Source organism: Electrona antarctica (assembly GCF_951216825.1).
Source record: "Electrona antarctica genome assembly, chromosome: 7".
NCBI classification, from domain to species: domain Eukaryota; kingdom Metazoa; phylum Chordata; class Actinopteri; order Myctophiformes; family Myctophidae; genus Electrona; species Electrona antarctica.
In genome coordinates, this window is record NC_136812.1 from 41,379,020 (window position 1) to 41,403,332 (window position 24,313).

At 42.8% G+C, this 24,313-nt stretch overlaps 1 protein-coding gene and 1 long non-coding RNA gene across 4 annotated transcripts; one reads left to right on the top strand and one right to left on the bottom strand.

Moving 5' to 3' along the window:
* Positions 1-6,953: 6,953 nt before the first annotated feature.
* Positions 6,954-19,059, bottom strand: LOC306926853 (uncharacterized protein). 3 transcript variants are annotated; one of them, XM_079506327.1, is made up of 8 exons: positions 18,997-19,059; positions 13,498-13,582; positions 11,256-11,453; positions 10,525-10,719; positions 9,938-10,024; positions 9,461-9,742; positions 8,895-8,989; positions 6,954-8,808 (listed from the first exon to the last, which is right to left on the bottom strand). In XM_079506327.1, the coding sequence occupies exons 3-8, from the start codon at positions 11,416-11,418 to the stop codon at positions 7,861-7,863; spliced, it is 1,770 nt and encodes a 589-aa protein (XP_079362453.1). In that variant the 5' UTR covers positions 11,419-11,453; positions 13,498-13,582; positions 18,997-19,059; the 3' UTR covers positions 6,954-7,860. The 3 variants fall into 3 exon arrangements, with proteins under 3 accessions (XP_079362453.1, XP_079362451.1, XP_079362452.1); XM_079506325.1 differs by lacking the exons at positions 13,498-13,582; positions 18,997-19,059 and adding an exon at positions 13,203-13,481; XM_079506326.1 differs by lacking the exons at positions 9,938-10,024; positions 13,498-13,582; positions 18,997-19,059 and adding an exon at positions 13,203-13,481.
* Positions 18,671-23,841, top strand: LOC306926854. Its single transcript, XR_013790444.1, has 3 exons — positions 18,671-18,797; positions 19,405-19,540; positions 20,943-23,841. It is a non-coding gene; the product is annotated as an uncharacterized lncRNA (long non-coding RNA).
* Positions 23,842-24,313: the final 472 nt, after the last annotated feature.

Consider the following 24,313-nt stretch of genomic DNA (forward strand, 5'->3'; position numbering starts at 1 on the left):
TTCACTGCCACCTCCATCATCCAATCTGGATGAGTCTAACATGATGGGCACGACCGTTATCACTGTATCGGATAGGCGAAATCAACCGTTATCAGCACCTTGGAATACGGCCAATATGGCCATACTGGCATACTCACCCTTGGCTGAACGTTTCATTTCCAACTCTATTGTCAGCGCATGGAAACTAGGGGCTACTATACTATCCTCTGCCTATCGGGACGTAACTCAGGCGGTGCCGGGTCTGGTGGCCGTCGCAACGCTCGGCACGTTGTCTCACGTGGCTCAAGGCCACCAGACACAGCGCACCTCCGTCATTGACATCAGTGACACAAAAATACCATTATCACCCGTCACAATAGGTGATAATGACATACTGAAACAGTATGCCAGTATGGCCATATTGGCCGTATAAAGGTGCTGATAACGGAGGATTTCGCCTATCCAATACAGAGATAACGGTCGAATGGGGTGGAAATACGGGGAGACTTCAACTCCTCTTTCGTATCTGTTTGACACACTTCCTCCAATCAGTTTTAGTAGCAGAACATCTTGTGTTATACGGTTAAAGGCTGAGGGCTATATCCTTGTACCACCCAACCGTACAAAACATCAAAGCACATTGAAATATGGGATGCATCTAGGTTCAAGCATCTGGTGCCCTACACCTAGCCCGACCATTCATCCAGTGCAAGTCCTCTGCGATCTGTACACCATCCAGGTAACTGAATCCCTGTTACCCTTGTCTCAGCTCTCCCATGCTGACACATCCTGTCAATTCAGGTGCGGCTATCAACTACAATCCTACAACTAACTAAACTTCTAGTTGAGATATACACAGGGGCTTATTAGATAGCATTTAGGACACTAAAGTATACTACAAACTACAGTGAGTAGCTACACCACTACAACAGTTAGTAAACCACAACTACAGCTAGTACGCTACAAGCATACACTGAACCCCATGCTGAGTCTCACAGCAGTGATGTCACCAGTGTGTCCTGGTTGTGCTTTGACATAACTCTTATATACAAAATTACAAACCAATAGAGCTTGATCACAGCATTTCAATGAATGATGTTGCCCTTCAACAATATCGGTGATCAGACAGCTTCCAAAAACGCTAATTTTGAGTTGCGTAATAGCCGCCATCTTGAAAACTGGCGGCCATATTGGAATTAAATAATTGACACCATTGAGTTCTTCCAGTCAGAATACATTCATTTTGATGTTTGGATCAATGTGTGGATCACACATTTCTGTTCATTAAAGTTATACGTATTTATTTGACGAGGTGGCCATCTTGAAAACTGGTGGCCATCTTGGATTTTCAGCTGGTTAACGTACTTTTCTTAGAAAGTACATCCTGGACATCATTTGTGCCAAATGTGGTGCTTGTACCACCAAGTGAAGGATTATTATGGAATATGGACTTAATATGCCCCATTATATCGTTGAATTCCCATTGTATCATCATAATATTAAATAGTTTTGATGTTCTAAATGCAGAATTGGATTTATCATACTCAGAAACATATATTTCGATGTATAGGCCATCAAAATAGGATTGTATAGCTCAAACTCGGTTTAAAACGACCTCGAATGGCGGCCATCTTGAAAAATGGTGTCCATTTTGTTTTTTTCAAGTGGACAACGTACTTTTCTGAGAGAGTAGGTTCCGAAGCACTTGTGTGCCAATTTTGGTGCTTGTACCATCAAGTGAACGATTCTTATGATATATTGACTTAATCTGCTCCGCCTGAAATATATACTATTCACCTTCTGTACCTGTTTCGTACCTCTGTTTTTGTATTTAATTTTTCCCCCTGTGTAATGTAATGTAATGTAATGTAGGTAGGCTACTCTATGATCTGCTTGTTTTTATGTTTTTATATTTATATTTTGTGGGGACTGCAGATGTAAATTAGCATCTTTGCTAAATCCAGTGTAGGCCTATTTACTATTTACATTACATTGATAAGCATGTTTTTTTTATTTAATATCACAACAATACATCATCATTCAATTTTCAGTCTGTCAATGCCAAAACCAAACGTCACTTTTTATCTGCCGAAAAGTCCATGGTTCTTAAGATGCTGTGCTCTCAGTCATGATATGAAACTTGCAGGTGTCACTCTTTGCATTTTGTAGCAATACTCTCACAGAATCAAACGGCAGTACGTTTTGTGGTTAAGGTCATGACTCACATCAAATCTACAAAAACTACAGACATAGTGACAGACACCTACTGATTACACTAATGTCTACTAAACTTAATTTCCCAAAATTGTTGTGTTTTTTTTGGGCTGCCCTACGTGTCTTCTATCCACACAAATATCCAATTTTGAACAATCAGGCTTTCTCATCATATTTGGGTTTTGGTCTCACAACAGGCCAACTGATTTGGTGCTACTTGTGATGTCATAGGTATCTCCCTAATGTATATAATCCCTCTCCCTCTTCAGTTCCAAATTTGAATTTCGTCTTTGGAGATAGGAGAGAGGGTGGGTGGGCTTTATTATAATGAGTCAAAGATGTGGGATGCATGTATACATACAGCAACGGACTATTGCCAAGCTGCCTCTAATTGGCCTACCGAACGTCCCCTTTTGTGACACACGTGGAACTGCTTCGCCTCTAGTCATGTGTCACATTCACGAGCATGAAAATGGTGCCGGTGTCTCAGTAGCAGTAAATGATGACGGCCACCATGTGACTTTCCGTACTTGCGGAACTCTGGGGAACGAGGATTTATTATTCTGTCCATATCGGGTTGCAACTTGAACGGGGGCCTCTAGCGAACTTTGCAACATTCGACACAGTAACTCGCGGTGTCTCTCGTGGCTCAAGTTTGCTAGAGATGGCGCCCCTCCGTCGTGGTCTAAAACTATATTTTAGCGGACAAAAAAAGTAGTTGTTGAAAAAACCGTGGCAGCAGCGGGATTCTAACCCGGGAGGTGTGGGTTGGAAGTCCAATGACTAGCGAGGCACGCTACCAAGCTGTCTGCCAGAATGGGGTGCTCTAGTTGTATTAATGCCACGCCCTGTGGGCACCTAATACTTCTTACTAGTAGGGGGCCAATCAGAGGCAGGCGGGGGCAGGTCTTGGCATTACGTCTGTTGCTGTATGGATTCATACATCTGGGATGAGGGTGTGGCGGAGAATAATTTGCATACAAAGCACCCCCACCACATCAATACATTGTGGTACTGCAGCTACAACTGCTTTAGAAGCCAGACAAAAATGCCATGGACTGGTTATATCAGAGTGGTGATTTAGGCTCAAACTAATAGAAATATGTTTGAGGGACATAAACAATATGAAATGAAATATTAAAAACTGTTTTAAAATGCATGTTGTAGTTCCTTTAAGTAAAAGGTATATTTTACACAAGTATACATTTCAGTATATTTTGACTCACCTGAAGTGAAGATAGAAAGTAGCGTTGGTCATAGATGCCGGCACTCTCCATTCACACGTGTAAAGATTTGCATCAAACCGATTTTTGAAGCACTGAGGAGGTGATGGGGCTTCACAGGCTAATCCTCGATTAAAACACACAAAACAGTTCAACAATCAGAACTGATGTCATTTTTAACCTTTGTTTTAACTGTTAACCACTTGAGCCCTAGTATACCCAAACGTTATTTATAAGTTGGGTGCTTTTCTGAAGAAAATTAATGTTCTCCACCTGTTAAGATAAAATAAGATACCATAGGCATGGGTCCAGAGTGTTTTCAATTCCTTTTGCTACGATTATATTATACTGTACGAAGGTTGTTATTGTATGATGTCTATTTAGGATTCTGTGTTCCATACCATGTGATTATGGTCTTGAGAAAAGATGATGATATCAGCCGAAAACAGCAGATATACAAGATCACAATGCATCACGTTGTGACACATTGTGAGCTTGTACTTCTGCTATTTCTAAAGAGTGTAGTAAAGGGAAGAATAAATGCACAAAGTAGGTCTACTCCACATTGACAACTGCGGTCCTTTTCGGCAGACAACAGTTACAGACAAGACTCCAAACCAAAAAGCAACAGATAATGTCACGTTCAGCCAACTGTGTGTGTGCCAATGTGCCATAAGACTGTCTCTCTAAAAAGTCTGTCATCTTAATAATTAAACAGAAAACATAAACAAAAGACACGTTTGCATTGTTCGCCAGGCTGCAGTATACCTCAGCATCTAGACTGGGTCCGTTTCCCAAAAATATGAACCCTGAAGGCAAATCGTGTTAATTTATTAATCAGACTGGCACCTGCTACCTGCCTCTGGAAACCACAACTTTGTGACTCATGTAACACTTTATCTGCACCGCGGCTTCTGCTGGCACATATCTCATCTCAAATAATACATATTTAATTCAATTTACCTTTGTTGCCGATTATGAACACTGTAGCCAGGGTATTGAATCCCTGTAGAACAGTACAACGTCTTAAGTCCATGAGGCCCTGTGGAAAGTAGCTATATTCTATAGGCTATGCAGTGTCAGTCAGCATAACCTACAGTCTGACAGGTCCCTTCACACCAGACAACATTCTTAGACGATGGTTTCTTGTAAATGCAGCTTGCTAGGAAATGTCAACGCAGTTTCATGTGTGTCAAACAGAGAGCTACAGTCAACCACATGTGCTGTGCGCATATTTCAATACTCATTACTTCATACTTCTGCTCCACTATACATGAAACACTTAAAAACAGCCCTATTTTATACCTCAGTTATTCGAAATATAACTATCTACAAGCTCAGCTGCAGCTATTTTCAAAAGGTTTTGTAAAATGAGACATTCTGCATGATGTGTATAGCTTACTTTTACTTTTTTGATGCCAATACTTTTGTACTTTAACAATTTGAATACAGAACTTTTACTTTTAACAGAATACCGGTACTTCTTCATTGAGTTATTTATTGATCGATTTTATTTGGTGATGTTATGTAAAAAAAGAACACTTTCCTGATATGCAATCATATATCAGCAACAAACAATAACACAACATACACGTATATAACAACATAATCTATTAATTGTAATAATACATTTATGATATAAACTAGGCTATGTTAAATTATGATTGAATTAAGGTATTGCTACTTGAAAATGTAATTCTTTTGAATTTGTTTTCACTTTCTCTGCAGAAAGAAAACAGAAACAAACTAGATAAAGTGCCCCTCGGGGGGCAGGTCAGGTTGTGGCCTCCTGGTGGCGCTATAATAGGCCAATGTGAAAAGGGTGACATTTCTTCTTATGCCTTGGATGGCAATTGGATGATTTGAGGCATTTTGTTCCAAAAATGTGTTTTGCAAAAATCCACCTTTTGGTGGTGCCATAACAGGCCAATGTGAAAAGGGTGGGATATATTCCTCAGCCTAGTAGGAAAGTCCATGAAATATTTCACGTAAATTGCACGCGGCGTTCATGATTTGAGGCTTTTTGTTCAACACGGGGCCAATCATGCAAACTTTGAAAGCCAATGTTAGCCAATTAGGATGGAATATGAAATATCGGACAGATCCGTCTTGAACACATGACTTTAGATAGTGTGTAATGATTTGCGGGTTTTTGGACAGAATCTGGAGGAGTAATATTAATCTTAATATTATTGCAATGGGTGGCGTGCTGCTCAGACAAACAAGAACAGCTGCTCACCAGACTGATAAATTCACGTCATATCACTTCATTGTTAAAAACAGACCTCTACATACAAATATCATACAAATATGTTTTGATGGTGAAGACTTGCTATTCCCTTTTCTCACATCCACCTCCGTCCTGCAACACATCCTCATTCTATTCCCATTTCTGTCTGAGAGTCATACTGAAACTTCACAAAGAGGATATAACCACCATCAACTGAATGCAGTACATCTTAAAGGCTCCAAATACAATGAGGGGAATTGTTTGTTTGACTGAAACATTTTGAACTAGAAAAAGTGCCCCTCGGGGCACAGGTCTCCACCAGGGCAGGTCTGGTTGTGGCCTCCTGCTGGCGCTTGCAAAAATCCACCTGTTGGTGGCGCTAGAACAGGCTCTACAAGTTTCAATCAGTACAGTTAGTGCCCCCAACGCACATTACATGAGCCAAGTTGTGCTAATGAATACAAGTCACCTGTCATTCCGAAGTCCGCTTTTCCGACGCACCGCCATTCCGACTCGACCACATTACTAACCTTGTCTGCCTCTATGCCAACAAGAGACTAGCCCTATAGGGCCATTGGTCATACTATGACTGACTGGCCTCTAAGCCAATGGGAGACTAGCCCTATACGGCCAATCATAGATAAGAAAGGCTAGATGGCTCGCCCACGCTGCTGGCCAGCATTTGTCTTGGCAATAGTAGGGACTACTTTCTTGGTACTAGAAATTATGCTTGTATTGAAATTCTTATTAAAATGTTTAATTGGGATGCGTCTGATTTTCACATTGCCGTATTTGGGGAAAGGGAAATACCACTAATTTTCAACATTGAGCTAATGCCATCAACCCATTTAGACCTGGCGTAACCTTTGTGGTATCTCGCTCGTCAAGCGCCATCCGCCAAGAAGACCGGAAAGTATGTCGCAGTCTAGCCGCTTGATCAACTGGAATTCACCGCACCTGTGTGGAATCACCTGATGAGAGCCACCCCTATAAAAGCCACTGTTCTCCGTCTCATTTCAAGACGTCTCTCCAGCGGCAAAAAAATTGAGGTATGTTGTTTTCATTTTGCTGTAATTTTGGGGTAACCAGCCCCCCAAAAGAGAGATACAGACTAGTCGCTGAATGAATGCAGCCACTAGTAGCCAGTAGTGCACTAATGCAACTTTACAGCAAAATATTTCACAGTGTGCTCTATAAAATCACAGTAAAGAGAGATGAGCAATAAAGAAAAGAGTACAGCCACTAAGAGTGCACTAATGCAGTTGTCAGTTTTACAAAAATATAGCAAAAACATTGGGGGTATTTTGTTTTAATTTTGGTGTAATATTGGGGTACCCAGTCCCCCAAAAGAGAGAGACAGACAGACAGACAGACAGAGACTAGTCACTGTGCATAGGGCTTTCCACAGCTACCCCACAACACAGCAGGCACTGTCTGCACTGCAGACAGCAGGCACTGTCTGCACTGCAGGCACTGTCTGCACTGCAGATCGCAATGTTTTAACCATAATTAAATATACAATAACTAAACATAAATCACACTTGAATTTGATTGCAATACCTAGCCCAACGGTAGATCCGGCTCTGCCGGTGCCCAGAGGGGCATATTTTCTAGTGTGTCTCTGTGACCGTCTCAGGCCTTCCCCTGTTTTCTCCTGGTCAGATTGTGAGACCACAAGTGGCTCAGTCTATCGGTTCAGCGGCAGTCCCTGCCGGGCCCAGCAGTAGTGGCATGTCTCTGGACCACTCCCCCAGCATCACTGTATATGCCACCGGGCCAGTCACTGTGTCTGAATCCTGGGGCCCATTTTGGTCCATGACTGAAATTCCTGACTAGCACCTACTCTAAATCCTCTTCCTTTAGCTCTTTTGTAATGGTCATTTTTCTGTTTCTCCTGTTAATGACCTTGTGTGCAATATCCGGATGGATCAAATCAAGAGTGCAGCACAGCTTCCTCTCCAACAACATTTCAGCAGGTGACAGGCCTGTTGTAGTCTGTAAGACTGTAACTGAACAAAACTCTAGACACTCTAGTTTCCAGGCTTCCCTCTGTACTCATGTTCATCAGGCATTTTATAGTATTCATGTTCATTGATATGTATTGTCTATTTTATAACTATGTGCTAAATAAACTAAACTATGTACAGTATTAAAAAAATTACCAAAAAACGATGCTGCTATATAAATATTTGAAGTTTTTCCAGAAAACTTAGGTCAGGATTTAGAAGACGTTTTTAGAATCGGCCTCAGTCCCAAAAGGGTTAACCTCCTCCAGCTCCTATGTCTAACCTCCTCCTTCCACTCGTCAAGTGGCACACCAGCCTGTTGGGGACAGTATACAGACCCAAGATAGTGCCTGTGGCCAGTTTCCTTCTTGCAGGGCTGGGAGCACTTCCTGCATGTAGGGACTTGTGGGATCATAAACACAGGCCAGGGGTCAGAGGTAGACGGAGGTGACTGCTGAGGGGACGTCTGCCTCTCAGCGGTCAGTGTCGGGGAGTCAGACTGTGAAGGATGGGGGTGTTCGACCAGAGCCGCAGACTCGCTCGTGTCCATTGCCTGTTCTAATGTACTATAGTGGTGGTATGGATTCTGGCGAGGAGGCTGTGGGGGTGGAGCAGGTGGCGGTGCCAGAATGCTGGCAGACGTGACCCCTTGCAGGAGAATACTACAGCCCTGCATCCGCATTCGCCTTCCATGCCAATCAATGAAAATGTCTTGACTGACCATAAACAACTCAAGATTAGTGTTCTCCGTAACTGTATGGTTACGACGGAGCAGCTGACAGATCTTGTTGTATTCCCTGAGAACCGGTGTCCATCTTAGTGTGTAACGGGCCTGGCCTCTTATGGATTTCTTATGGATGTCACAGAGTTTGACAAGGATAGACTCTACCAGATGACAACAGTCTGGCCACTGGGCATGGGATCCTGTTCCAAGATCTAGTATAATGAGACGTTTAATAGGCCGGTAGTGCATCGACATACACTGGTGCTGTGCTACTTGCCTCTGGTCGTATAGTATTGGTAGGAGGTTCTCCCACAGGGCTATGATGGTATTGGCCTGCTGGGTGTTCAGTGTTGGGTCAGTTTCATTCCTCAGCCCCACCAAGCACTCTGCCAGACTGCACAGCCGGTCCATCCACGAGACACTGCACACGCCCTGGAAGAAATATACACAATATGACACAATATCACAAGCGGAGAAATCTTGTCACATCCGTCACAGGGTAACCTGTAAATGCTTACCAGCTGTTGCTCGGGTTCTGCCGGGGTCATGTCAGTTGGCCAATGGGGACCAGAGGTTGTAGCGGTGGAAACGGTGTCTGGGAGGTTGGTGACAGCTGTTGGCCCAGAGTAAAATAATCTATTTAAGAATTTTGAATGGGAAATTTGATTCATGACCCAGGGGACATGGCTCTGACGCAGTGTTAATTTCATCGACTGAAAACTATGACCAAAAACGTTCGTCAACCTTTTTTCACTGACGTAAACCAAATAAAAACTAACCTACAGTATGATGACTAAAAACTAAGACTAGATATATTGTCAATTTTGTAAACAAATAAAAGACTAGGCTAAAATGTTAGGGAGGGACTAGTGGCGAAGTGATCCAGTTGGTTGCGCTCTGGTATTGCACTCTGAAAATAACAGATCTACAAGCTCACATTTTCAGTATGTAAAGTGTAAAATCAGGTATTACGACACCATCATGGCCTGCCAAAATAAAATGTTGTATGACTACACCCCACTCGTGACGTCATGTGGCCGCCACAGTGGGTTCTCCACACTTCACACGAGTGTGTTTTTTTTACCTGCGAGAGTGCCTAGGCGAGACTTCGTATCTTCTAATGTGGTCAATGTTGACACATCAGCAATCTCTGGTATTGGAACAAGCTCCTCCGGTTCCTCCTTAACCCGTGGAGACTCTGGGTCCTCGTGGACCAGACTGGGGCTCAGACTGGGGCTCATCTCCTGCTGCTCTGGTATTGGAACAAGCTCCTCCGGTTCCTCCTTAACCCGTGGAGACCCTGGGTCCTCCTGGACCAGACTGGGGCTCAGACTGGGGCTCCTCTCCTGCTGTTCTGAACAAACCTCTTTTCACACAGGAATAAAGGAGCAGGATACATTATGTACAAGAGAGAGAGAGTAAGTAAAGTCAGCACAGAGCAACTCGATGCGATTTCACATTTTGCAGCACCTCACGCACCGTATCTCTGTCCATTATGTTAAGGAGACCTCCTAACGCTATGGACATGTAACACATTCCTTAAGGCCTTTTTATACTATACCTGAGGCAGGGAATCCTGGGAAATCATCATTATCATCAATTTCCTCTTCAAGCATTTTGAAGATAAATTGTTGATGTTCCAAGATGCCTGCAGGTTTCAGAAGTGCAAGACTTAATTTAATTAATTGATTATTAAAAAGAAACCAATCGATAATCAAAACTTGAATAAAATAATACATTAATAATGAATCCCAATTTTGGGAATGACATTACAGTCAGTATGTTGTTTATATAGGCTTCTAAATGTGTTATTCAGATTTGGAACAGATGGAACGCTGCGTTCATAATTGGTGGCACAAAACTGTCCGTGCCACAAACCTTGAAAGGCAATTTTAGCCAATTGAAGCTGAAAATGACAAATCTGACAGATAAGTATTGATCAAAGTAAAGTTAAGTAAACATCTATCAGTCCAACAGGGGCGGAGATTAGCTGTTCACAGACAGACACAGATGTACGGACGGCCTAACAAGAGCAAAAACATAATCTGGCAGGGAAACTAATCAATGAGTTACTGTGTTATCTGATGAAGGTCAACGGACCAAAAACATCCCCAATATCTTTTCAATAGTATTAGAGATTGTTCTTACCCGACAGAATGTCGCCCCTCACCCTCCCGTCTAGTGATGTCAACGACAACGCTGACCAGTCAGCCACTGCTTTGAGCTCCTCCTGGCCTGCTTTCATCTGTGGTGACTCTGGTTCCTCCTGGACCAGACTGGAGCTCCTCTCCTGCTCTTCAAGTGAATCCTCTGAGTCTACACACACAGGAGGAAGTGGGGAATCTAGGAGGAGGTGAGAAACGGTAACATCAATCAGCAGAGCACAAGTACTTTCTGATTGCATCTTCCTACTTATTGTTTTTAACAACATCATTTCCAAGCTGTATACTCATTAAGAAGACGTTTTATGCAGAACCACAGGCAAGCACGTTTATATGGCATGTATATGGCTATTATTGGAAAACAAAATAGTAGTAGGTAAAACGATCATTAACCCATTTTGACCTGAGATCAGATTCTAAAAATGTCTTCTACATCCTGACAGTTTTCTGAAAAAGCTGTTTCTGTCAGTCGTTCTTCGATTTTTCAAAAATAGCAGATCTGCTATTTTTCAATAGCTAAAGCATAACATAATGCTAACACCAAAAGGGGTTCCCGCCCAAAATGGGTTAAGTAGCGTACTTAGACATAATCTCCGCCAGAGATCATGTCTAAGTAGTACTTATTTTTTTCATTTTGTCTAATTCTTTCAGTTGGACAGATCCAGATCTTTTCTCCCCTCTACATTTCTGTTTTTGTTGAATCCTCCTCCTCCTCACCTGAGGCAGGGAATCCTGGGAAATCTTCATCTTCGTCATGATCATCACCATCATATCCACCCTCACTAGCAGTGATGGTCTCTTCTGGGGAATTTTCTTCATCATCATCATCTGGGGGATGTTCATCATCACCACCACCATCATCACTTTCCTCTTTAAACATTTTGACGATCCGTTGTTGGTGTTCTGGGATGTCTGCTGCAAGCATCAGAAGTAAGAAATAACAGTTAATCAAACCAATTGACTGAGCTTTTTAAATGACGTGACAGTGAAAAGCCTGACATGATTGCAGGACTGAACATATGAAAACTTCCCTTGTGGAGCACATTCGTATGTGTAGGAGCCAATGGGATTTTATAGTTGTATTTTGTGCACTGGAGTGGATTATGACATAATGTGATGTAGGACCTAGGTAGATAAGTAAGCCTGGGACCGAGGCTAGATGTAGGCACTGCATTGGCACTTTGGTGGTGGGAGTGTCTATGTTGGTGGCCTCCGGTTACAAGTAATGGTCCTCACCTGCTCATCTGAAGGCTGGTTTGACCATGGGGGTAGGGTGAGCTGGGAGGGATATTTTTTTACCACATCTTGGGGGATAAATGCTCATGGTTAAATTTATATCTTTGCAAAGATGCATGTTACTGGAACATAGAATTTCATGTGATATTGAAGTAAATTTGGACATGAGTCGTTTTAGTTTGCGTGTCAGATCATGAATTTATTGGGGATTGCTATCAGACACTAGCCATACACGCTCAAAGTTAAATTAACATTGATTTTACAATATAAATTGGGGTCCCAGTGATAAAAATACCATGGGGGCCCGGAGCCCCTTTAAGTTTGGACGCCGCACCCTAGGGTCCCTGACAGCTTATTCTGCCCTCCATAGGATGCAGATGTACATACTCTCTGTTTGCGGAGACGCTTCAAAGATGCATAACACAGCTATAGGAGACAACGGAAACGTGTACGAAACCGCATTAAGTATTTTTTTATCATTTTATGAAGTTTTGGCTTCTCTGAAATTCTCTCTTCCTCACTTCCCATGTCCCGCCTCCCACGACACAACAGCATTATAAACATCCTGCATGTACGCAGTCGGCCAATCAGAGGCAGTAACTAGGACGTGCAGCTAGCCAGTCGCCGCTCGGGAGGCGGTACAATGGGAAGTCAATCAAGGACTGTCTAAAGAAGACGAGACGTGAAGGCCACCGTAGACCGTACGGGCGACGCCATGTTGCTCCATGGTGCTCCATGGAAGGAAAGAAACATGCGCAGTTGAGACCAAGGAAGCTGAACACGGAAGTGTTGGCTGCATATAGCCCATTGCGCATGTTTCTTTCCTTCCATAGAGCACCATGGAGCAACATGGCGTCGCCCGTACGGTCTTCGCGTCTTGTCCTCTTTAGACAGTCGTTGAAGTCAATAAGGAAGTGAGGAAGAGAGAATTTCAGAGAAGCCAAAAGTTTCGTACACGTTTCCGCTGTCTCCTTTAGCTGTGTTATGAATCTTTGAAACATCTCACCAACACTCAAGCGGCGCTGCCGCTCTCCGTGAACAGAGAGTATGTACATCTGCATCCTATGGAGGGCGGAATAAGCTGTCAGGGACCCTAGGGTGCCGCATCCAAACTTCAGAAAAGGTAACCGAGGGTCCCGAAAGGGGCTAGCCGTAACTTACCTAATGCATGTCAAACTAGGGGTAAGAGCATATCTTTTCAAATTGGGGACCACTAAGTGTCAATTTGGGGGTCCTTCACATGAAAAAGAACCACTGAGCTACAGTACAGTATGGGTCAAGCACAAGCACAAGCAGGGTTCCAAAGTCCAATTGCTCCTGCACAGCCAGCCAGGTCTGTAACTCAAGAGTTATGGGAGGAGAAAGAAAAAGAAAGAAAAAATAATAATAATAAACGCAAACACAGCAGTTTGGTTATACTGTACCAACCTGCTCGGTGTAATTTGTGTGATTTTGAAGCCTTATCCAGCACTTTTCCCGGCTGCTTATCAATGTGGTGTTTGGAACGTAAAGCCTCATCCTCATAGTCTGTTATCATTCGTTCAACAACCATACATATCTCTTCAGCAGCCGCAGAGAGGCGCTCGTTGACAAAGGTCTTTAGTGTTAGTATTGAAATCATTATTAGAAGAGTTATAAGCTCCCGTTGTGTGGCATGCAGTGAAAAAACACACACAACCATGGAAAACGAGAAAACAAAACACAACAGGGAGGGGGGAATCACTTCCGGGTTGACTACGTTGAGTTGGTTGATTTAACAATCAATGACCGCCATCTGCTGTTGAAGATCTGTATAAAAGGGGGTCAACCTGAAATAAATGATACGTTTACTTTAGTTTTTCAACAACATTCCTATCAATCCTATGTATTTAATGAATACATGAATTAATTAATAAACCAGTGGTTGGACAGTTTTTCAATGGATTTAGTTTACTCTAGAGGGTAGCCTACTGCTATTTTGAAGAGATCGTCCACCGGAAGTATTGTATTTGTTAGCTAATGTATGGCTCCGTTCTTTTGGCAAATCTAGAACTTCCTGCCAGAGAGCTAGCAAATTTAAGACATCCGGTTGCTTTCAGAATAAAAGCGAGGTTAATTAAATAATTATTACATTACATTATTAGTATTGTTATTACATTACAGTTATTGTGAAGACACACATTATGTTTCTGTGTAAAAATAAGTAATTCAATAACGTAAAAAAGTTATCTAAATGGATAAATGCCCAAGTCCATGCACTGGAGTGCCCAAGTCCATTCACTGGAGTGCATGGACTTAATAAAGTGGATGCTGGACAAAATCCCTGCTATGTTTCGACTAGTGTGACATATGCACGCGTCCGGGGAGACCTCCTCTACAACACCACACTGTCCGCTAAGCAGCAGAGGTGTAAAACAAAAATTGGCACCAGGTCAGATGTAAAAAAACTTAAAAAAACTTCCCATTTCCAGACTACAGTGGACTAAAGTGGACACTGGACAAAAATCCCTGCTATGTTTCGACTAGTGTGACATATGCACGCGTCCGGGGAGACCTCCTCTACAACACCACACTGTCCGCTAAGCAGCAGAGGTGTAAAACAAAAATTGGCACCAGGTCACAGGTAAAAAAACATAAAAAACTTCCCATTTCCAGACTACAGTGGACTAAAGTGGACGCTGGACAAAAATCCCTGCTATGTTTCGACTAGTGTGACATACGCACGCGTCCGGGGAGACCTCCTCTACAACACCACACTGTCCGCTAAGCAGCAGAGGTGTAAAACAAAAATTGGCACCAGGTCACAGGTCAAAAAACTTCCCATTTCCAGACTACAGTGGACTAAAGTGGACGCTGGACAAAAATCCCTGCTATGTTTCGACTAGTGTGACATACGCACGCGTCCGGGGAGACCTCCTCTACAACACCACACTGTCCGCTAAGCAGCAGAGGTGTAAAACAAAAATGTAACAACAGACATTGTAATTACTGGTGTTGGAACACTAATGTCTGCATGAATGGTAATGGTAGTACTTAACTACTGTGAAGTACTATGTAGATCGACCATTAACAGTCATAGTGAAACATTGATAGCTCTAAATTAGGGCTTTTAGGGTTTGACAAGTTGTTAACGGCATGCATGCACACTTGAGTACAGCCATTACTGCCCCCCCAACCCAACCATCTTTCTTCTGGCTGTCCACCACTGGCTGGGCGGTGCCCAGGTAATGAGGTGACAACGATCAATCGTTGTCACCTCATTACCTGGGCACCGTCACCTGGGCACCTGGGCAATCGTCGTGGAATGTCTTTGTTTCAACGATCAGCTCCCATTTGTTGTCATCAAACATGGGAGTGTCCTCCAGTTTTAATATAAATTGAGGTCAGATAGAACTGACTTTTAATTCCAAGTGACTTGCGAAGTTGCATGTAACATGGCAGTTTTTGGCAAGCGTCACACAGTGCTGCGATGGCCACACTCTGAGGTTTCCAAGAAGCGTCACAGGACAGTGATTCCGTCAGTGGACATCATCCAGGACAAAGAGGTACGTCTCATATGGCTATATATGGTGCGTGTCTTGAGTGTACAGGGTTTGATGAGGTCAGATCAACAACATATGGAATTTTAAAATGCATGTTGTAGTTCCTTTAAAAGGTAACTAGTAATGGGTAATATATTACTCAGAGGTCAGAGGTCAGATCAACATGCAATTCATTCTGTACTTGAGTGTACAGGGTTTGATCAACATATAGAATTTTAAAATGCATGTAGTAGTTCCTTTAAAAGGTAACTAGACATTGAGAATGTTATTGAATTAAACACAAGTCACAAATCCTTTCCTAAATTCTGTGATATCTTGCATTCTAAATGGATTTTGACTCTGTTTCTTTGCACAGTTTGTTTTGATCATAGGCGATTCACACCTCAGAGCTCTAGTTGATGGGTTCGTGGACATGCCAGCCGGCCGGCTGGCATTCGGATTCATGTCAACGCCAGGTGGATCAGCGGACCATATCAGAGAAGAGATTTGCTCTTCAGCCCTTCCCTACTCACCCGACTTAGTCTGTCTTCTTGCACCCAGTAACAACTTGACATCCAGCAAAACGATTGAAGAGGCCGCCACAGCGTTTCAGAGACTGCTTCGCACAGCTGTCTACAAATGGCCAAAGGTATACAACCAGTGAAATCATGTCACCAAATACATATATGTCTCTTCCCATGCAGACTGTTATATTTCTTTCTTCTTTTTCATAGGTCTTTGTTCTGGATTTTCCCCTCCGTCGGGCTGATTTCGAGAAGGACATCAGCTTGGATTACCAGCAGCATCTAAAAAATGCGTACCACCGAATCTCTGCTCAAATGGGGATTAGATACATGTCTTCAGAAAGGAACTTCCCTCACTCAGAGAGGTAGGCCTACTCTATTTTTTCTTTATAAATGTTATCACACGATTTGGTAACATTTTTTTCACCCAGTGTCAATTATCTAATCTGTAATCCTGGGCTCTACACTCCCTCAGCCGGCTGTGGTGCAGTGACAGGATCCATTTGAGTGACGACCATGGCATGGTTGTCCTGAGTGAACTCATCTGGCAGACATCGTACAAAGTTCTACATGTGAAAGAGCCAGTGGCCCCGTACCGAGCAGTGCGCAGTCTACCAGTTCGTCACCATCGTGACCTGGTGCCAATTTTTGTTTTACACCTCTGCTGCTTAGCGGACAGTGTGGTGTTGTAGAGGAGGTCTCCCCGGACGCGTGCGTATGTCACACTAGTCGAAACATAGCAGGGATTTTTGTCCAGCGTCCACTTTAGTCCACTGTAGTCCACTGTAGTCTGGAAATGGGAGGTTTTTTTTATGTTTTTTTACCTGTGACCTGGTGCCAATTTTTGTTTTACACCTCTGCTGCTTAGCGGACAGTGTGGTGTTGTAGAGGAGGTCTCCCCGGACGCGTGCGTATGTCACACTAGTCGAAACATAGCAGGGATTTTTGTCCAGCGTCCACTTTAGTCCACTGTAGTCTGGAAATGGGACGTTTTTTAAAGGTTTTTACATCTGACCTGGTGCCAATTTTTGTTTTACACCTCTGCTGCTTAGCGGACAGTGTGGTGTTGTAGAGGAGGTCTCCCCGGACGCGTGCATATGTCACACTAGTCGAAACATAGCAGGGATTTTTGTCCAGCGTCCACTTTAGTCCACTGTAGTCCACTGTAGTCCACTGTAGTCTGGAAATGGGAAGTTTTTTTATGTTTTTTTACCTGTGACCTGGTGCCAATTTTTGTTTTACACCTCTGCTGCTTAGCGGACAGTGTGGTGTTGTAGAGGAGGTCTCCCCGGACGCGTGCGTATGTCACACTAGTCGAAACATAGCAGGGATTTTTGTCCAGCGTCCACTTTAGTCCACTGTAGTCTGGAAATGGGACATTTTTTAAAGTTTTTTTACATCTGACCTGGTGCCAATTTTTGTTTTACACCTCTGCTGCTTAGCGGACAGTGTGGTGTTGTAGAGGAGGTCTCCCCGGACGCGTGCGTATGTCACACTAGTCGAAACATAGCAGGGATTTTTGTCCAGCGTCCACTTTAGTCCACTGTAGTCTGGAAATGGGAAGTTTTTTATGTTTTTTTACCTGTGACCTGGTGCCAATTTTTGTTTTACACCTCTGCTGCTTAGCGGACAGTGTGGTGTTGTAGAGGAGGTCTCCCCGGACGCTTGCGTATGTCACACTAGTCGAAACATAGCAGGGATTTTTGTCCAGTGTCCACTTTAGTCCACTGTAGTCTGGAAATGGGAAGTTTTTTGACCTGTGACCTGGTGCCAATTTTTTTTTTTACACCTCTGCTGCTTAGCGGACAGTGTGGTGTTGTAGAGGAGGTCTCCCCGGACGCGTGCGTATGTCACACTAGTCGAAACATAGCAGGGATTTTTGTCCAGCGTCCACTTTAGTCCACTGTAGTCTGGAAATGGGACGTTTTTTAAAGTTTTTTTACATCTGACCTGGTGCCAATTTTTGTTTTACACCTCTGCTGCTTAGCGGACAGTGTGGTGTTGTAGAGGAGGTCTCCCCGGACGCGTGCATATGTCACACTAGTCGAAACATAGCAGGGATTTTTGTCCAGCGTCCACTTTAGTCCACTGTAGTCTGGAAATGGGAAGTTTTTTAAAGTTTTTTTACATCTGACCTGGTGCCAATTTTTGTTTTACACCTCTGCTGCTTAGCGGACAGTGTGGTGTTGTAGAGGAGGTCTCCCCGGACGCGTGCGTATGTCACACTAGTCGAAACATAGCAGGGATTTTTGTCCAGTGTCCACTTTAGTCCACTGTAGTCTGGAAATGGGACGTTTTTTGACCTGTGACCTGGTGCCAATTTTTGTTTTACACCTCTGCTGCTTAGCGGACAGTGTGGTGTTGTAGAGGAGGTCTCCCCGGACGCGTGCGTATGTCACACTAGTCGAAACATAGCAGGGATTTTTGTCCAGCGTCCACTTTAGTCCACTGTAGTCTGGAAATGGGATTTTTTTTTGACATTTTTGACCTGTGACCTGGTGCCAATTTTTGTTTTACACCTCTGCTGCTTAGCGGACAGTGTGGTGTTGTAGAGGAGGTCTCCCCGGACGCGTGCGTATGTCACACTAGTCGAAACATAGCAGGGATTTTTGTCCAGCGTCCACTTTATAAAGTCCATGCTCTCCAGTGAATAGCATTTATCCATTTAGATAACTTTTTAATTACTTATCTTTACACAGAAACATTACTTATTACTTATTTTTACACAGAAACATAATGTGTGTCCTATAGCATCGTTTAAATGCTTAATTTATAGTTTTAATGTGCAAATTAATCTTTTTTTCAACTTCATACTCTTATTTTGAAGAGATCGTCCACCGGAAGTCTTATATTTGCTCACTTAGATTTGCCAAAAGAACAGTGCTCTAATGTATTTTTGCTGTCTAGACACTGGCAGAAATCTGAGTTCCCAATAAGTTTTTGCCAGCTCCCGCATTGCCATCCTGTCCTGATAGTAGATTTTACATTGAACACAACAGGTTTGTTTTATTAAAACAATTCTTATTTCTTACTCAGATACTAGATTTAAAAGTCACCGTGAGGAGATGTGTAGGGTTTTAAACAGATCGTGGTTTATTTGTGTAGGCCTGTGCTAAAGACGTTGCAGAAGCTAATTGTTAGCTACTAGCTTGATTTTTGAAGTTTCCATACAAGCTTTTAAAAAGCATGTAGGCCTACCGTGTCTGGCGAAGAGGAGCGCTTGTGAAGGTCCCTCCGGACTAGAGTTCTGCGTGTGTGCACATTTTAACCACAAATGCACGACTTTTAAAATCGCTTGAGACGGGCATTGCCTTCAGTGTTGCTAACTCTCGTGAGAGAGAAATAAGCCAACCCACCACCTCCAAAAACAAGAAAACTCTTGCGAGAGAACCAATTAAATCTACCCTCGAAAAACAAGCCCAATAATATGGCCATATAAATCCTAATAAAAAAAAAGATTGAATGCATTCGAGGGCAGCTACCATTCAATACTCTACTGTAGTGGAGTCCCCCCCAGTGCACATGTGAAAACCCACACGTACTCTTGCGATCACTTTAGTCATCTTCTCTGTGAATATTATTAATTTTATTTATTTTTCCTTCTAGTGATTTCCACAGCGCACCACAGGGAGAGGTCTACAGTATCATGAGAGATAATTTCTGAGAGAACAGTGAGAGATGGAGCAGGGACGTGGACTGTTTGATGCATCAATGAACCCTGTAGTAAAGTTGTTCAGGAAAGGTATGTACAGCTCTTTTTTTTAAACTGTTGGTATCCACCGACTACTGCACAGTAGTCTGGGTTAAAGGAGAATTCCAGAATAGTAATTTTTTTACCATAATCTGACAATAATCTAATAACTAGTGGTAGACGTGAAATATTACATAACATCCATAGCGCAGCACTGCTCAGATCGGGCTGGGTCATAGGCTCTCTCGCCCAATTGTTACAGAAGCCCCATTGGGACAAAACACGTCTGTACGTCTTTGGTCATTATAAAAAATAATAATAATAATAATGAAAACATGGTGGGGGGTATTATTGCAGGATTTAGGAATGCTCCGATCAGGTTTTTTGGGACTGATCCCGATCACGATTGTATTTCTCAAAATCGGCCGATACCAGGTGTTCCTGGGTTCGATTCCCGCTGGGGATGCTGTGGGTGCTGGGGGTGTGTTCTCTCCTCCGCGTCATCAGTGCCCATACACGAGGAGGGGTTGGCGAAAGGGCCTTTCTGTGTGGAGTTTGCATGTTCTCCCCGTGTCCCCTAGGGGACACAAAAAACATGCAGTAATCCTGGTCTCTAAACTACCTCCCCCTGGCCAGCCGGGGCGCCTGATGGAGGGGAAAGGAACTGGTCAGAATAACATGTTACTTCCACGCGCTATGTCCGGCCGGGGAAACTCCCCTGTCAGATGAAAAGAAGCAGCTTGGACATGCATAGAAGGAAGTATGAGGTCAGTCCGCTGCCCACCCACCCAGGTTGGCAGAGTAAGTGTAGCGCCCAGGATTACATTAGATAATTGACACTGGGTGAAAAAAATGGGTTGCAAAATCGTGGGATAAAAATCGGCCGACACCAATAGGTCCAATACCCCGATCTTGTGCCTAAGGGGAAAATTGTAATATTTCCAAAATTATTATATGTCCAAACTGTCCCTGTGTGGGGAGGAAGGGGAGAATGTTTAGGCCTGTCACAAAAATGCAAAATGATATTATACTATATATCTGATTGACATTTATACCACTTAAATGGTGTAAAAGATCGGTTTCTCCAGATAGGGTGAATTACCGATCGGTGGCCAATTATCTCTCTAACATCTAGCATCTCTAACAGGATTACATTAGACAATTGACACTGGGTGAAGAAAATGGGTTACAAAAATCGTGGAATAGAAAAACAAAAAATAGCCATGAGCCCTTGTGTACACCCGGCAGGCTACTTTTTTTTAAACAGGTGGACATTGTGTAGACTAGTGGAACAACACCCTGTTCAAATTGGAATAATACTAGTATGGCATCTCACACTTAATAAAACAGCAGAAATTCCTTCAACTACCACATGATCAAAACAGAGGAAACCGTTTGGGAAATATCATTGTAATGATTGCTCTCATTTCATCTTTTGCCTCTGTGTTTAAAGAGGTTTCCCCTGAACAGCAGGAGGGGAGCCGCAGTCTTGTCAAGGAGGAACCAAATGATCCACTTCAAAGAGCAATGGAGGCAGTGAAAAGTGATGATGGTGATGAAAACTGTGGATCATCACAACCAACTAGTGATGACCAGCTCCTCTCTCCTACCTCACACTGTTCTGAATCTGACACTGAAGATGGTGATGATGAGTGGGATGAGACCAGAGAAGATCAATCAACTTTAAATAGAAGGAAGTCACACAATACAAAAAATGCTGAAGGAAATCAATCTTTGAAAATGCACAAGATAATCCATACTGGGGACAAGGCTCGTACATGTACAGATTGTGGCAAAGGCTTTAATCGAATGTGTGATCTGAAAAGACACATGATGAGTCATACAGGGGAAAAGCCCTATAGTTGTACAGTTTGTGGTAAAAACTTTGTTCGTAATGAACATTTGACAACACACAAAAGAACCCATACTGGGGATAAACGGGATAAACTGTTTAGTTGTACAAGTTGTGACAAAAAGTTTGCTACTTCGCGAAGTCTGAGGAATCACATGCTGGTTCATACAGGGGAAAGGCCGTTTAGTTGTACAATTTGCAGCAAAAGCTTTGCTCGTAATCAATCTTTGAAAATTCACGAGAGAAGCCATACTGGGGAGAAGGCTCATAAATGCACAGAGTGTGGTGAAGGCTTTCAACAAATATCTGATCTGAAAAGACACATGAGGCGTCATACAGGGGAAAAGCCTTATCGTTGTACAGTTTGTAGCAAAAGCTTTGTTCGTAATGAATATTTGTCAATACATATGAGAACCCATACAGAGGATAAACCAGATAAGCTGTTTAGTTGTCCAAGTTGTGACAAGATGTTTACTACTTTTGGTCTGAAAACTCACATGATGATTCATACAGGAGAAAAACCCTATATTTGTGCATTTTGTGAGAAAGGATTTATTCAGCAAGGAGATCTGAATAAGCACCTTAGAGTACATACAGGAGAGAAACCCTTTATTTGTAGTGTTTGTGGCAAAGGTGTATCTTCAAAAGCTAATTTAAAGATACACATGAGGATTCATACAGGAGAAAACACCCTTTAGTTGTACGTTGTGTGAGAAAGCTTTAAGACCCACAGTGTGTGGGGAAAGTATTTGGTCAAATGGGTTACCTGAAAAGACATGAAGATTCACACAAAGTGTTTGCATCCATTTAGTGGCAATAGTTTTGCAGAAAAGTGGGATTTTAAGGTCCACATGGAAAGACATGAAGCGTCATTCAGGGTATCCTCCGTGTCCCCTTCCCATTATTTGTACAGTTTGTGAAAAATTATAATTTGAAGATGCACGTGAAGATTCATACAAAGGATCAACTGTTGTGCAGTTTGTGGTAAAAACTTTAGTCAGACGAGGTATCTGAACGCACACATGATAGTTAAAGCCCAACACACACAGGCTGCGCAGCATAGCAGCACAGTATCGACGCACGTCAAGTGCCGCACCAACCAACGGATTTGAGTCAATATCAACCGATAATTCCCAGTAGGTTACTTATCAAGCCGATTTTGTCGACCTACTGCATGTAGTCTGGGAGCCTACTGGCTGCGATTGGCATTGATGAAACTTTCGAGTGAAAATCAACCGATAATTCCCAGTAGCTTACTTATCAAGCCGATCTTATCGGTCTACTGCACATGCTGGGAGCCTACTGAAAACGACAAGCCTCCTCATACCCTAACCTAAACATAACCGCAAGCACGTAGCAGCGTGGTCTCAACCTTAACGCATGTTCGCCAACCTTAATCCGGTCGTTTTGGTCTGCCTACTGAGAAACAACAAGCCTCCTCATACCCTAACCTAAACATAATCGCAAGCACGTAGCAGCACGGTGCCAAACTTAATCGTCGTTTTATGCCAATCGCAGCCAGTAGGCTCCCAGACTACATGCAGTAGGTCGATAAGATCGGCTTGATAAGTAACCTACTGGGAATTATCGGTTGATACCATTCGAAACAGGTGCACCAACAGGACACAGCGCTCTGCCGCGCGGCTGCCAACTTTGTACAGTTGTAGTAAAAAAAACACTTTCACCGTGCGGCAACGCCTGGAAATAGAACATTGGCGCATCGAAACGCTGTGCGATGCGTGAACCAGAGTAATCTAGTAAGAGAGTAATGACACTCCCGTTGACTCTCATTATCTCAATGGAATAGTTCCAGCCATAGGAGCAATGTTTGGAACTATCGCCCATAGGTACCCGCTTTGCGGTGAGATCAAAGCGTGTCACCACTCTCTTACTAGATTACTCTGGCGTGAACGATTCCGCCGGTGTGGGATAGGTCCATTGAAAATAATGGAGGCAGCTGTTTTGACGCGCGCCGTTTGCAGCCTGTGTGTGTTGGGCTTCATACGGCAGGGGGAGAATCCTTCACTTGTACAGCTTGTGACAAAAGCTTCAATCAAAGTCTGAAGACACTATGTGCAACATAATTTAACAATTAATGATTAATTCATTAAATGAGTTAAACATATTCATGACATCAACATGACTAGTAAATCAACATAATTTTGGTTTACTTTGAATTATTTGATGTATTTGTTTTTACAGTAGAATTATATTTAATTTCTCGAACATACATTCACCATGCTGTACCTAATTTCAGTTGAAACGGGTTCCATATTGATCTGACTTTGTTATGGTTCTAGCTGGATTTGCTGTTTTGTACAGTACATCATTATATTAAAATGTGTGTGTATCGTTTTTATTTTAATGTATTTCATTCTAGAAAAGCTCCTTCTGCTAGGGGCCTTTATGTGATCCCCCCCACCTACACACAGTGGAAATAAGCTCTTACTTGGATTTATCATTTGGACAGTGGTGTGCGATTGCATGTTTTTATTTTGTTTTCAGATCCCATCCCATATGTCAATAAAGATGGAAATCAAATTCATTTAAATGTTTGTGCTGTTTCTAACTCACTAAAGACCCATTTGAGCTAGGTACGCTATGTTTCTCATGATGTTATAGAACTCAAGTTCTTTGAGGAATCAGAAATGGTTTCTGATGGTTAAAGAACCATTTTGAGTAGGGTAACCTTAAAGTCGCAGTGAAATGGCTAGCAGTATTGCCATGTCTGCTTATTCTAAGCGGCTTTGGGCTTGTTTGTGTGTAAAAACACAGTTATTCGGGAATGCAGGCTACTGAGTGGCAAAAAAAACACTTTCTGGCCTTGACAGCCCATACATCCAAACAAAGTTAAACGACTTTAAACTCACTTTGCCACTCGCTTCATAACGTTTGAAGTGGTTTCTCAAACTCTTTCATGTCAAGGACCAAGTACAAATTAATATATATTTGTCTGCAGTCTCCCATGTGTA

Bases quoted from the DNA above. Each gene is read 5' to 3' on its own strand.
- LOC306926853 (XM_079506325.1), bottom strand. From the start codon at position 13,455: ATGGTTGTGTGTGTTTTTTCACTGCATGCCACACAACGGGAGCTTATA. The intron at 10,720-11,255 runs GTGAGGAGGAGG...ACCTCCTCCTAG, and splicing joins CCCAGGATTCCCTGCCTCAG to ATTCCCCACTTCCTCCTGTG. The intron at 8,809-8,894 runs GTAAGCATTTAC...TATTTCTTCCAG, and splicing joins CAGAACCCGAGCAACAGCTG to GGCGTGTGCAGTGTCTCGTG.